Consider the following 12384-nt stretch of genomic DNA (forward strand, 5'->3'; position numbering starts at 1 on the left):
GGCGGTTCAAAACACACCTTCTTTAAAATGTAATTGTTGTTATTACCCAGTTACTTACCCTTGCTTACTGGGCATTGGCTGCTTTCTGCAACGACATTCAGAACTTTGTCCTGAACAACTTCTGCACTCAACGGCTGTGTCAGAACAAGGCATGAAAACTGCCCAGACAGCACTGTGATCCCAACCTGCAAAGACCTGTCTTCCACATTATCACTGCCACCACCAGCACCACCAAGGAGACAGACTGACTTTTAGTATTTCGGTCCTGCAGTGGGATCCACAGAGACATCCACAAGTGCACCAGTGCAAATTACAGCTGCAAATTACAGCACGGAAGCAGCGCTGTTCTGACAACGATTCTAAGCAAATATTTGCACAACCTTGCTGTGCTTCTTGCTGATTTCTATTTATGCAATATGGAAAACTGTCTGATTGGCCTCAAGAAGCCTCCCAGTGCTCACAAATGGCAGTGGTGGTACAGCACTGTCTTCTGAAATCGCTCATCTTCTGCCCCTACAGCCGTACCCAGCCTCTATCACATATGACTACAATACATCTGCAAAACAGTACCTGCAAAGTCTCTCTGCAAACATATGCAATTTGTAACTCTGACAGAGGTCCGGTGACTGAAAACAAAGATAAAAAGTGTGTAAGTCTACAGGCTTTAGCATGTAAATAACACTGTGAAGAACCAAATAGCAGTACTGCCTTTTTTAACATGGACTGTATTTTACACTGAGCTGAAAAGAGGTTTTGTTTGTTTGCTTTACAGAAAGGCTTTTTGCAAGAAAAACAACAGCACATTAACAGAAGACAATATCCACAATGAGATTCCATATGTAGTTAGCCCATTTCTGGTTGCAAACTTCTTAAAGGTCCTTTCTTTTTCCAGTGCCTCCAGAAAAAGGAGATCAACTACCACTGCACACCAACAATGAATGGTGCAGGGCTGGCAGAAGGCAACTAAAGGCACAGAGGAGCTCACACTGAACAGCCACTGCAGGTACTGAAGAGCCCTGCAGGGGGACAAACCAAGCTCCCGTACCTAAGTATCAGGAGAGAAAGGAGCAGTGTGATTGAAAAACAAAGTGCAGGGCAGGAGGCATTCAAGGCCAGGCTGGATGTGGCTCTGGGCAGCCTGGGCTGCTGGTTGGCGACCTGCACACAGCAGGGGGTTGGAGCTGGGTGAGCACTGTGCTCCTGTGCAACCCAGGCCATTCTAGGAGTCTGTGATGCTGGCCCAGAATGGCAGGATGTTAGCACAGAGCCACTGCTGCCATGCTGAGAAGTGCTCTGTACAAAATCTGCTGCCTGTAGCTAGAGAAGTGTTCATTTCTTCAAGAAAACACACATGCAATGCCAGCCAGCATCAACCATCCCCCAGCTTTCAAATTTTCCTCTTTGCATAAATCATTCCAAGGGTACAGAGGTTAAAATGAGTTCCCAAAGTACCATGGTAGATATCTTGGAGGGATCCCCCGCCGCAGTACTCCATGCATATCCACAGCTTTTCACGGCTATCCAGGGAAAGGCAAAACACAGACATCAGAACCCAGCTGATCACTCTCACAGCACACAACTTCCCCCCCTCATGCTGCCCTCCCTCAACTCCAAACCATTTCCCCTCGTCCTGCTGCCATCTCCCCTTTCTAAGAGCTGACTCCCCTCCTGTCTGCAGGCTCCCTTTAGGTACTGCAGGCTGCACTGAGTTCACCCCACATCCTTCTTCTCTCTTGCTCAGCCCAGCTCCCTCAGCCTGTCAATCCATCAAAATGAAAGATCAGTGACAAGCTTTTAACTTCCAACTTATCAGGTGCTGCTTTAACGATGACCTCCTAACTGCAAGGAAGAAGATGTAGAACAAACAGCTGAAGTTTACCTTCTATCAGCAGGAGCACATTAGACAAGCCCGCCCAATTCACAGTTTCAATCTGAGATTGACAGTACCTAATCACACCTAAAAAATCCTACACGGCCTCCAGAAGAGCTGCTGGGGATTTCAAAATCCAGCTATTTTGTTCCACTGAAGTCCACTTGGGCTGTACAGATGAAAACGAATGCAGCCCTCCAAGAAATCCATAGGTGAAGCCTCTTAGGAAAAGACCAAACGGGCAAAGTGGTGATATATATTCCCACGGAGCCAATTGATAAATGGCACTGTTCCACAGAAGTGGAAAATCTCCCCCCAACTTGCTGTATCACATTTAACGCGTGCGCCTGCGGACGCAGCCAGCTGGCAATGCCTTGCTCTCAGTACGTCGCATCTGCAGCACCACAACCAGCAGAAATGCTCACCAGCAGCCCAGAGTGAGGGCTCCCTTACAGCCTATACTTTCCCAGCACACAACGCTGCCATTAAATACCATACCCCAAAGCAATTGCTCACGATAAACAGTGAGCTTGTTTTATATTATGAGTGATAGACTCATAAAATCTGCCCAGCAAAGTGAGTAGGATTGGATATGTTGCAAGAGTCTCTAAGGGAGAAGTTTCTTTCTGTTCCTAGTGATAAAAATATTCCAGCCTTTTGGCCAGCAGAGAAAACAAAGTATTAGTCACTTTTGTGTGTGTTTTTTTCTAAACCCAGAAGAGAACTGAATGGAATTCAAGCTAGAGAAGAACACAGAGAGGATACAAGTAATAAACCACAGGGAGACTGTTGTAGGAAAAGCCCAGCAGAAATGCAGGTAATGCAGTGCTATTTACCTGAGATAGCTCCCAAAATAGGCGACTATGTTGCAATGTTTGCATTCTTTTACCATATATATTTCCTGCTGGATCAACGAAAAGTCATCCCCTGAAAAACAGGAAACAGTCACCATTAGAGCACACAAAAATGAACTTTGAAGGTGATCTGAAAGCATGCGTGTAACTCACAAACACCAGCCGTGAGCTTGGATAACTGCTAAGCCTTCACAAGGGCTTTCTGACACATCAGCTTCTTCAGTAAGTTTTCAACATCAGCCCTTCATTTTCCATTCTTTGATCTGTGATCTGCTTTGGTGTGAATATTTCTCAAAGGCTGATGAAGAAAGGCTGTCCTGGGAACCTGTGCTCCATGGACCAAGGCAGCTCCACAAGCACAGAGTGCTCTGGCAGGTAAGGAGAAGGTCCTGTAGGATGGGAGCATGATGGCAGCTGTCAGAGCAACCGTGCTTCACCTGCACAGCTTGCTGCCTGCAGCACAAGGCTCCTGGCCACAGGCATGAAGACTACAGCAAGGGAAGGCCAGAGTCACCTTCTGAAACTGGGAGAGATCCCAGAAAATCAGGTCTGGAAGCACCCAGGACACCACCATCCTCCTTGGCCACCAGGGCATGCTGCTGGCTCGTGGTCACCCTGCTGGTCAATTGGACCCCAGGTCCTGCAGAGCGCCCAGCAGCTCAGCCCAACCTGCTCTGATCCATGCAGTTATTCTTCCACAGCTGTAGGACTCTAAAGCTGCCCCTGTTGAACCTCTTCAGGTTCCTCTCCACCCAACACAGCCTGTCCAGGCCTCACAGAACAGCAGCACAGCCTTCTGGTGTGTCAGCCACCCCTCCTAGCTTCGCATCACCAGCAGACTCACTAATGGTGTGCTCTATCCCTTCCTCCAGGTCACTGGTGAAGATGTCAAATGAGACCAGACCCAGCAGCACCAAGCCCTGCTGTTACAGCCCTGCTGTTATAGCCTCTCACCAGGCTGTGTCACTGATCACAGCCCTCTGAGCTCTGCCAGACAGCCAGTTCTCAACTCATATCACTGCCCACCCGTCCATCCAACGCTTCTAAACCTACCTACAAAGATGTTATGGGAGACAGTGTCAAAAGCCTTGCTGAAGTCAAGACTGACAACATCCACTGCTCTCTCCATCTACCCAGCCAGTCATGCCAGCACAGAAAGCTACCATGTTGGTCAAGCACGACTTCCCCTTGGTGAATGCACGCTGACCACTCCTGATAACCTTCTCTTCCAATTCCTTGGAGAGGGCATCCGGAACAAGTTGTGCCACCACCTTCCTGTGGCCTATATTTTCTGGGTCCTCCTTTTGCCCTTTCTGAAGACTGGAGTGGCACTGACTTACCAGCAGCCCTCAGGTACCTCTCCTGTTCTCCACAGCCTTTCAAAGATGACAAGAGAGTGGTGGGACGATCACTTCTGCCAGCTCACCATAGGCTCATCATTACAAACATCCCGTCTCCAAATGCTTTGCAGCACATATGGCCTGCACGCCCACTCAGCCACCACTGACTCACAAGGAGAAGCACAGGACCCTCGTGGCCCACTCCTGTGGCTCTGTTTGGTGACCAGGACAGCTGTATCACCTACCTGAGCACTCTGGCTGGATTTGCACAGCCTGCAGGACTGACACGCTGCCCCACAGCTCTGCTCATCACAGTGGAAATCTCAGCTCTCGTACACATGAAGCTGCTCAATCATGTAGTGAAATAACTATGACACACAGAACTACATGCATGCCCAGCAAATCCTCAAGGGCTCCTTGAATATTTATTAACTACGTGGAGAAAGACTTCAGTAGGGAAAGAAAACAATAGGAGAGGAGTTTAAAAAAAGATTCTTGACATTTGAAGCACAAACAGTACTTTTCTTTGCGTAATGAGAAAAAGGAAAGGCAACACAAACTAGGCAGCTGATATCAGTACAGACTTCACACTGTGCTGCTTGCTCTATGGGTCACCTTTCAGCTATAGCTTGGCTTGGAGTGGAGCATCCTGCACATCAATGCTTGCTATGAACAAAGAAATGCTGAGTTTGAACCAGGTGGATGAATCCCTCTTATTTCTGTGACAAACACCCAAAGGGAAATCAGTAGGTATTCACAGATATCTCACTTTGAAACTAAAAAGTCTACCTAGGAAGTTCAATCTAAGCAAAGTGTGAATGCAAAGAACTCCCACCCCACACCACAGTGCTTCCTCTAACACTGCAATTTGTCCAAAAGTTCAGAGAATGAGTTGAGAATCCTCAAATCAAAGGGTCTTGGATAAGCAAGAATCAGCGTTTCAGAAGAGCTAAATGCTGTCACATGAAAATCGGGGTCAAAAAGTGTTCTGAACACCAAAAAAAATCAGTAGGCAGCATCCTGAATTGCCCTTCATTGTCATATTGACTGCATCATCTACTGTGGGCTACTGACTACCATCTAATGATGAAGATGACCTTTTCATTTGCAATTAGTAAATGGACGACCTATGCAAGAAATGGGGCAACCTACAAAAGAAGGAATTAAGAGGGATTTGGAAGGAGAGGTCCAGGCTTTATGTGAGCCAGAGCTGACAGAAAAGTAGCGAGCAGATGGAAAGAAGGAGACATAAGCATGAGAAGAGTCTGGCCAAAATATGTCAGAAAGATCCTGAAAGATCAGACTCAAAGATAGCAGGGAAGATGTATAGAGCTTCAAAGACGACAAGAATGAATTCAAAACAATGGAATTCAGAGTTTCCAGGCAGCTGGAGTATTAATCTTGGCAAGAGATGCTGGAATAGGGCAAAAATTGAATATCCTTGGATAGCACGAAAATAAAGACAACAGTAAGAGAAAGAATTTGTAGAAAATACTTCATCGAGAAGACAGCAAGATAAGAATCCTTAGTTCAAAGGTGATCATATATCCACAGAAAGAGATTTGCATCTGTTTTAGTCGTCAGAGATCTGATGCTAAATAACACGGAATTGGAAAAATGTCCTTTCTGTCTACTCACATGTTTGCAATTATGGGCTGTGGGGCACGCTGAGCAGAAGCGCAGTGCAGGGAGCTGCTGTAAATCACAGGCAGTGCAGTGACTCACCACAGCGTGCTACTATCATGCAATTTTACCTCTAACGAGCCATGCAGGACACAATGCAGGGTTACAATGGGATATTCTCCTCTGGCCAGAGCCTGCAGTCCAAGCTGGGCTGCTGGGCACAAAGAGCTGCTTGTCCATCAGCACAGCTGGTGGGGAGGAGGACTACAGGAACTTGTGGCTGCATCATCTTGCAGAGTAGCTGTTGGGTAAGATTTCAGAAGCTAAGCAAGGTAAAGCCTGGTAAATTCATGATAAACCCATATCTAAGCAGGAGATCATTGAGAAAACTAATGGCCCATTAACACTTGTAAATTCCCCTATTTGCAGACATTAGTTCTCACCTATGTGGAATTGGCACAATACCAGATGTCCCTCCTGGGCCCACACAGCCACTCTGCAGCATGACAAGGACTGCTGGCTCTGGTGCCTATCATACAGCATTATTCTGAGCGTGCCTAACCTTGATGGCTTGCAAGCAAATTTACTGCTGGTCATACTGTCATGTGCTCCACCGGCTGCTCTGAGTGGCCCCATCCTGCAGGGTCACTGCTCACACCTCTCCTGGCTCAGCTGAGATTCACTTCACTGTCCAGAAGGCTCCCTGGGGAAGAAGCTATTGTTGTGTTTGGTTTATTCTGCATTACTTCAGTGCTGCATCATGGGATGATGCTGTGTGGGGGCAGGCAGCATCCAGGGCTGCATGCAACTGGGAGGGGAGATCTGACTGCTCCTGTAGGCTCCGACAGTCACCAAAGGGTGGGACAGCAGCACTTACTGAGGCCAAATGTTGTGGCACCAGCCAGCCCTGAGCCACTGCTCCCAGCACACATGGGCAAACTGCTGTATGGCAAGCAGCAGGGTCAGGGCACAGACTGAGCATGAGCACTGCCTCTGTGCCCCTCTTCTTGCTTTCTTTACTGCCCCACAGACCTGCATTGCTGTATGCCAACCCTTTGGAAAACTGCAAAAAAAAAAATCCTATTAAAGTTTTATGTCTTTAATAATAGCAGTACATTAAACGTCGCTCCAGCACCTGAGCTGTTTTATCCATACCTCTTTCCTTGGGATTAAAGGAAGCCTGCAGTCTGACATAAAGAATTTAAAGTCCCCAAACTTGAAGCTCAGAAACTTGATTCCAAGCAGGATACAACTATTTGGAAACAATGAGCTTTCCACCAGCAGATTTCATGGCCAGGCATCTCAGCTGCCACGTGCTAACCGCCACTGGTCCTCATTATGTCAGCTGATACAAACATTACTGATGGCAGTGCAATGCCACAGCACACAGATGTTTGGAGTGGCAGTTCTAATTCCACAACCAATTTACACCTGGATGTTCTGAGTGCTGCCCTCTCACTATTGCTATTTTTCTTCCATGCATTTTGTCAGATTAAGTGTACTCACAGTTGTGAGCAGCCCTTACCGACCTGCCTTCACCACAGATGGCACACTCCCCATCACCTCCCCAACACTTTCTCAGCATCTCTCCTACTCACAGTAATGCCTCCTCTAGCCAAAATATTGGATATTATGAAACGTTTCTTCTCCAGAAGAGTGGTAATGCATTGCAACAGGCCGTCCAGGGAGGTGGTGGAGTCACCATCCCTAGAGGTGTTAACAGCCATGGAGATGTGGCACTGTGGGCAGTGATGGGTTTAGTGCAGGTGGGGTGGGTTGGACTTGGTGACATTAGAAAGTCTTTTCCAACCTTAATGATTCTAGGACTCTGTGGTCCTCCTGCTGGCCTTCATCATCCAAGTAACTGTTTCTGTGAACGAAAGCTTACAGTGCATGGGAACATGAACTCACACCCTCTGCACACATGTATTTCTGAAAGGACAACAGCAGATTACAAATAAACAAGCAAAGCAAAATTAGGCCAGATTTCAAGAAGTTCCAAATGATTAAAATGCTGGGCACTCAATATTAGAAGACCACACTGTCTGTATTCTGCTTTGTGTGTGTTCCAGAGCAGCTGTGTGGGTCAGCAGCAGCACCCAGCAGTGCATGGTACAGCACAAGCAGCAGTGCTCAGCACTGAGCAGCTCTTGCATACTGGAAGATGCAGGCGTTCAGCTCAGGCAGATGCAACCAGCAAAGGAACACAGGAATGGGAATCGAGGGCTGCTGGCAATTTCTGACTCGGTCACACCAGACACGATCCCAGGCCCAAGCAGTGAAGATGGAAGAAATAACCAGAAGTTATTTTTGTATTTCTTCAAGCCCTGGAGCTTTCAACAACTGTTAACACCCACAGGCTTACTCAAACCAGCCTCAGGTTTGTTCTTCTCCATAGCTCACAGCATCCTTAGGGAACTTATTACATAAACTGCATTGCAGCATTTCTCTCCTGCCCCGAAGGGCCTTGGAGCAACACCTGTGCTGCAAGCATCCCAAAAGGACAAAGCACAGCCACACCTGGCTCAGCCCTAAGGGCAGTATGAACCATGAGATGCAAACCAAGTGTAACCAAGCAGAGCTGGCTGCAGATGTACTGAGCACAGCACTACACAATGCTGGGGGATTGTTTTCCTATGTACAAACAGCCTTGGATGGTCCCAGGTTCAGATTGAGATCCAGCTTGAAACACATAACCGGCTACTTCTGGCCCTTAAGAAGATCTCACATGGAAAACAAATGTTGCACCAGATGAAAACCACTAACAAGACTCTTCTGCAATTGTAAACTAGAGATTACAACCAGCCTTAAAAGCGTGAAAGGTTTCTGAGGTCACTGTTTATCATCACAACTGTATTCACACCAGACGTTCACTCATTTGAAAACATTTCATGACATTTCCCCAGGGAGAAAATTCAGTGGGGTAAAGCCACCCTGGCAAACAGCTATCTCTGTGTTGACTCCACTCTCGACTCATCTGCTAAACCCATAGAAGGAAGTGGCTTTAGTGTTTCAGATGGTTTTGGCTTTTACACTGCTGAGTACAGTTGGATTAGTTTCTGAAATAGAACTGGCTCCCAAATTATTTGAAGCATTTGTGCTCAGTGAATGCTGGGAAATGTCATTAGCGTGCCATAATACTTTTGCCTAATGCTCTCCAAAGTCTATGCCAAAAAAAGTGAAAAACACTGTCTATTTTGATTCTAACAGCACAGCTTAAATAACTGGTAGCAGAATCAGTTACTGCCCAAAAACTCCAATAAACTGATGACAGTAACCCTCAAAGCGGGGCTCATTTAGGTGTCTGGAGAACAAAGGAAGGTGATAGCACATGAAATAAAATCCAGTCATGCTGGGGTCTCAGTTCTAAGCTGGAGTCTACCAACTCATTACCTGCAGCAGCAGATGAGGGATTAACAAGGAAAGGACACAGTCTGTTCTACTTTCTATTTCAGTGGTTTTGCTGGTCTCCCAGAACACTGCCATCTTGCTGTGTGCTGTTTCCTGCAGCTTTCATTCATCACATTTCTCACCTCCTGCAGGGCACTCCCTATTCCAGAGGCTTTTGCCTTCAGATTCCAACTGCCCCCGTGCACGTGTTAAACTAGCTTTGAGTCTGGAGCTTGTGTTTTTCCATCTGCAAATGAATTCCCACCTATGAAGCAGTCTGCTCCTCCCCTCCAGAAGATGCTGTAAATAACTCAAGGGGAGCCACAGCCGTGCAGAAAAAGACCTGTGCCTGGGGGTACTGGTAGATGGGAAGCCGGACATGAGCCAGCAATGAAAGCCAAGTGTATCCTGGGCTGCATCCAAAGGCCAGCAGGGCAAAGGGGGGGATCCTGTCCTTCTACTCTGTGCTGACACCTCACCTGGAGCACTGCATCCAGATGGGGAGACCTCAGTACAAGAGAGACAGGAAGCTGTTGGAGTGCATCCAGAAGAGGGCCACAAAAACGGTCCCAGGGATGGAACACTTCTGCAGGACAGGCTGAGAGCTGGGGCTGTGCAGCATGGAGAAGAGAAGGCTCCAAGGGGATCCGATATCTGAAGGGGTGCCACAGGAGAGAAGGGGACAGACTCTTTAGAGGGAATGTGGGGACAGAACAAGGGGAAAGGGTTCCAAGCTCAAAGAGGGGCAATTTAGGTTGGATACAAGGAAGAAGTCTTTGCAGTGAAGGTGGTGAGGCACCGAGCAGGCTGTCCAGTGATGTGGTGGATTCCCCATCCCTGGAGGCTTTCAGGAAGGCTGGATCAGGCCCTGGGCAACCTGATCTGGCTGTGGTGTCCCTGTGCATTGCAGGACTAGATAGTCCTCAGAGTTCCCTTCCAACTCTAAGGATTCTATGATTCTGCTTACCTGGTGACTGATGTATGAAATGTATGAGCAGCTGTGCCACGTGGTCTGGCAGCATCTCTGATAACAGCAGAGAGGAGCCCTCCCTTAGGGAGCCCCAAATGAGCAACACCTGACACTGACTCAACCCAAGACCTGATGGTGCTCTGCAAACACAACCCAACATCTCTAGTCCAAATGAGCCTGAGCACTGGCAACAAGGAGCTGCTGATTTTTATTTTTAATCTGGAAGCCTTTGAACAGCCATGTCCAGCAAAGACAGCAAGCTGCTATCATGGAGTTACAGAGGCAACAGACATCCAGAGTGCCGAACATCAATAAAGAAATGCTGTGAATCCTCCTCAGAAACAAAACAACCCCCTGAAGAGATCCCTGCCAAGAGGCTGTGGGTGCCCATGCTTTGGAGGGTGAGCAGGCTAGTAATGTTTTAAAGGGTATTTGAAAGCACAAAGCAAAATGAAAACAGCTCCAGAAGAAATCACTTCTCCAGGGCAACTCGGACGAAGACATGATGAAACCTATAAAGATGTGGTCACTGATGCTAATTAGAATGGGGTTCTCAGCAGTGATAATTTGTGGCCAGAAACTCATGTTGTTCACTGTAGCAAAACAATCTGAGGCAGGGATTGCTCAGCCTTCAAAGGGTCCTGCTTTCTCCAGCTCCAACAGCCTCACATGTCCTCTGCCTTCAGCCTTCGCACACATCTGCTCGACTGAGGATTGAGGCCATGGAACCAAGCAGAATTACAAGCCAGCACTGCACTGAGTCCAATATGGGGCCTTCAGCCCGGTGTCCTGCTTCCAGCTGAGGATGCCAAGGAAGCACTGATAAATGGACCACACAGAGATGTCTGCTCTAACACTCCTGACCTCCAGTTATGGCTCAGAAAAATCGCTCAGAAAAATCTCTCAGTCAGAGATGGCATCTTTGTATTTAATAGCCCTTCATGTATTTTTCTCTTGTATGAATCTGTGCAGCTCTTTTTCACACCTGGGTAAGCACAACCGAATACAATGAGGAGTTTCAGAGATGTGCAGAGTAAACCACACTTCCTTGTTGCTTGCAGCCTGCCACTGCTTGCTGCCACCAGCTCCAATCTGGTGTCACCACATGCACACATCAGTGCAAGGAACATTGCTTCATAGCGATGAAGCCAGTATGGCCAAGACAACTGGACTGAGCCATTAAACATAGTGCTTTTCAGTACTGGAAAGCAGCCTCCAAACAAGGTGCTGAGTATAGCACCAAATAATCAGAGAAGACAGACAGCTCTGCTCCATCAGGCTGCCACCTCATGAGATCAAACAGCTGAGAGGACCTGAAACAGCTGAAGGAGTCAGTGAGTCGCAGAGGTGACACCAGCAGCAGCTGAGGCCACAACTGAGGTTTTGCCCACGGACCACCACTGTTGAGGTCAGACCACCAGGAATTCTGCTGTGGGTTCAGAAATGTAGGGCATCCACGCAATAGGAACTGAGCCACAGCCATCGACGTCTGCACCACGCTGAGTGCATGATGCTGAGCGTGGGGAGGAGCTCAGCAACTTGTGCAGATGAGAGTTGCCATGGAGGTGGCACCGTCCTGGGGTCACTTTGTCACCAAGGAGGCCTGGCTGCTCTCTGCTTGTTTAGTCTGGTGGCACACGCCAATGGAAACTTCAAAAAGGAGAAAAAGCTGAAGAATCAAGCTGAGCCTTTTTTCTCATCTTTTCACCAGGATTTTTCAAATTCTTCCAGTTGGGAAAAAAAAAGTTCAGATTTCAGGAACTTTTAACTGTTTAAAAAAGAACCAAACTGAAACAAAACAAAACCAACTTGGGAATGAGCAGCTCAGCTCACGGGAAATCTGACATCATCCAGACCAGAGCATCTTGGATGTGGGAAACCCCAAATTCTTTTGCCTGCAATCATTTTACCAAAGAGACCAACTATCACCAGGCAAAAGAGTCACTCTCATAGGATGTCTAAATCAATTCCCATTTCATTTACATAAAAACCAAAACATACACTGAACTTTCAGCAGGAATCAACAAAACGACCTTGGAACACTTCACAGGTCAGTAGGGAATGCAGTATCCTGCAAGGAGGGAGAACTCAGCTGCATGTCTTTATTGTCAGTAAGACAAAGATGGGTCTGAATTTGTCCCCTGTATCCCCTAACCACATGATACGTGAGGGCTCATGCAGTAAATGGCACTGCAGTCTTCCCAATAATCTAGCTTGAGAGGGAGAAAATGGGGAGTGTGGTAAAGCCACCACAGCATCCAGTATAGAAATGTTTCTAACTCTTATTCTGGTAAAAACTGCACACATAGGTGCCTGACCATTCCAAAATGGCTGCAA

At 47.4% G+C, this 12384-nt stretch overlaps 1 protein-coding gene across 3 annotated transcripts in view; it reads right to left on the minus strand.

Annotated features, from left to right (window-relative positions):
- Nucleotides 1–12384, minus strand: part of MAP4K5 (mitogen-activated protein kinase kinase kinase kinase 5) — a 58372-nt gene that overhangs the window by 26051 nt on the left and 19937 nt on the right. For all 3 annotated transcript variants that reach the window (XM_048949138.1, XM_048949139.1, XM_048949140.1), the window contains 3 exons: nt 2707–2797; nt 1453–1517; nt 571–626 (listed from right to left, as the gene is read on the minus strand). In XM_048949138.1, coding sequence (XP_048805095.1) covers nt 571–626; nt 1453–1517; nt 2707–2797 — 212 coding nt within the window. The remainder of the gene's footprint in view (nt 1–570; nt 627–1452; nt 1518–2706; nt 2798–12384) is intronic.

The sequence above is a fragment of the Lagopus muta genome, chromosome 6 (assembly GCF_023343835.1).
Source record: "Lagopus muta isolate bLagMut1 chromosome 6, bLagMut1 primary, whole genome shotgun sequence".
Taxonomy (NCBI): Eukaryota; Metazoa; Chordata; class Aves; order Galliformes; family Phasianidae; genus Lagopus; species Lagopus muta.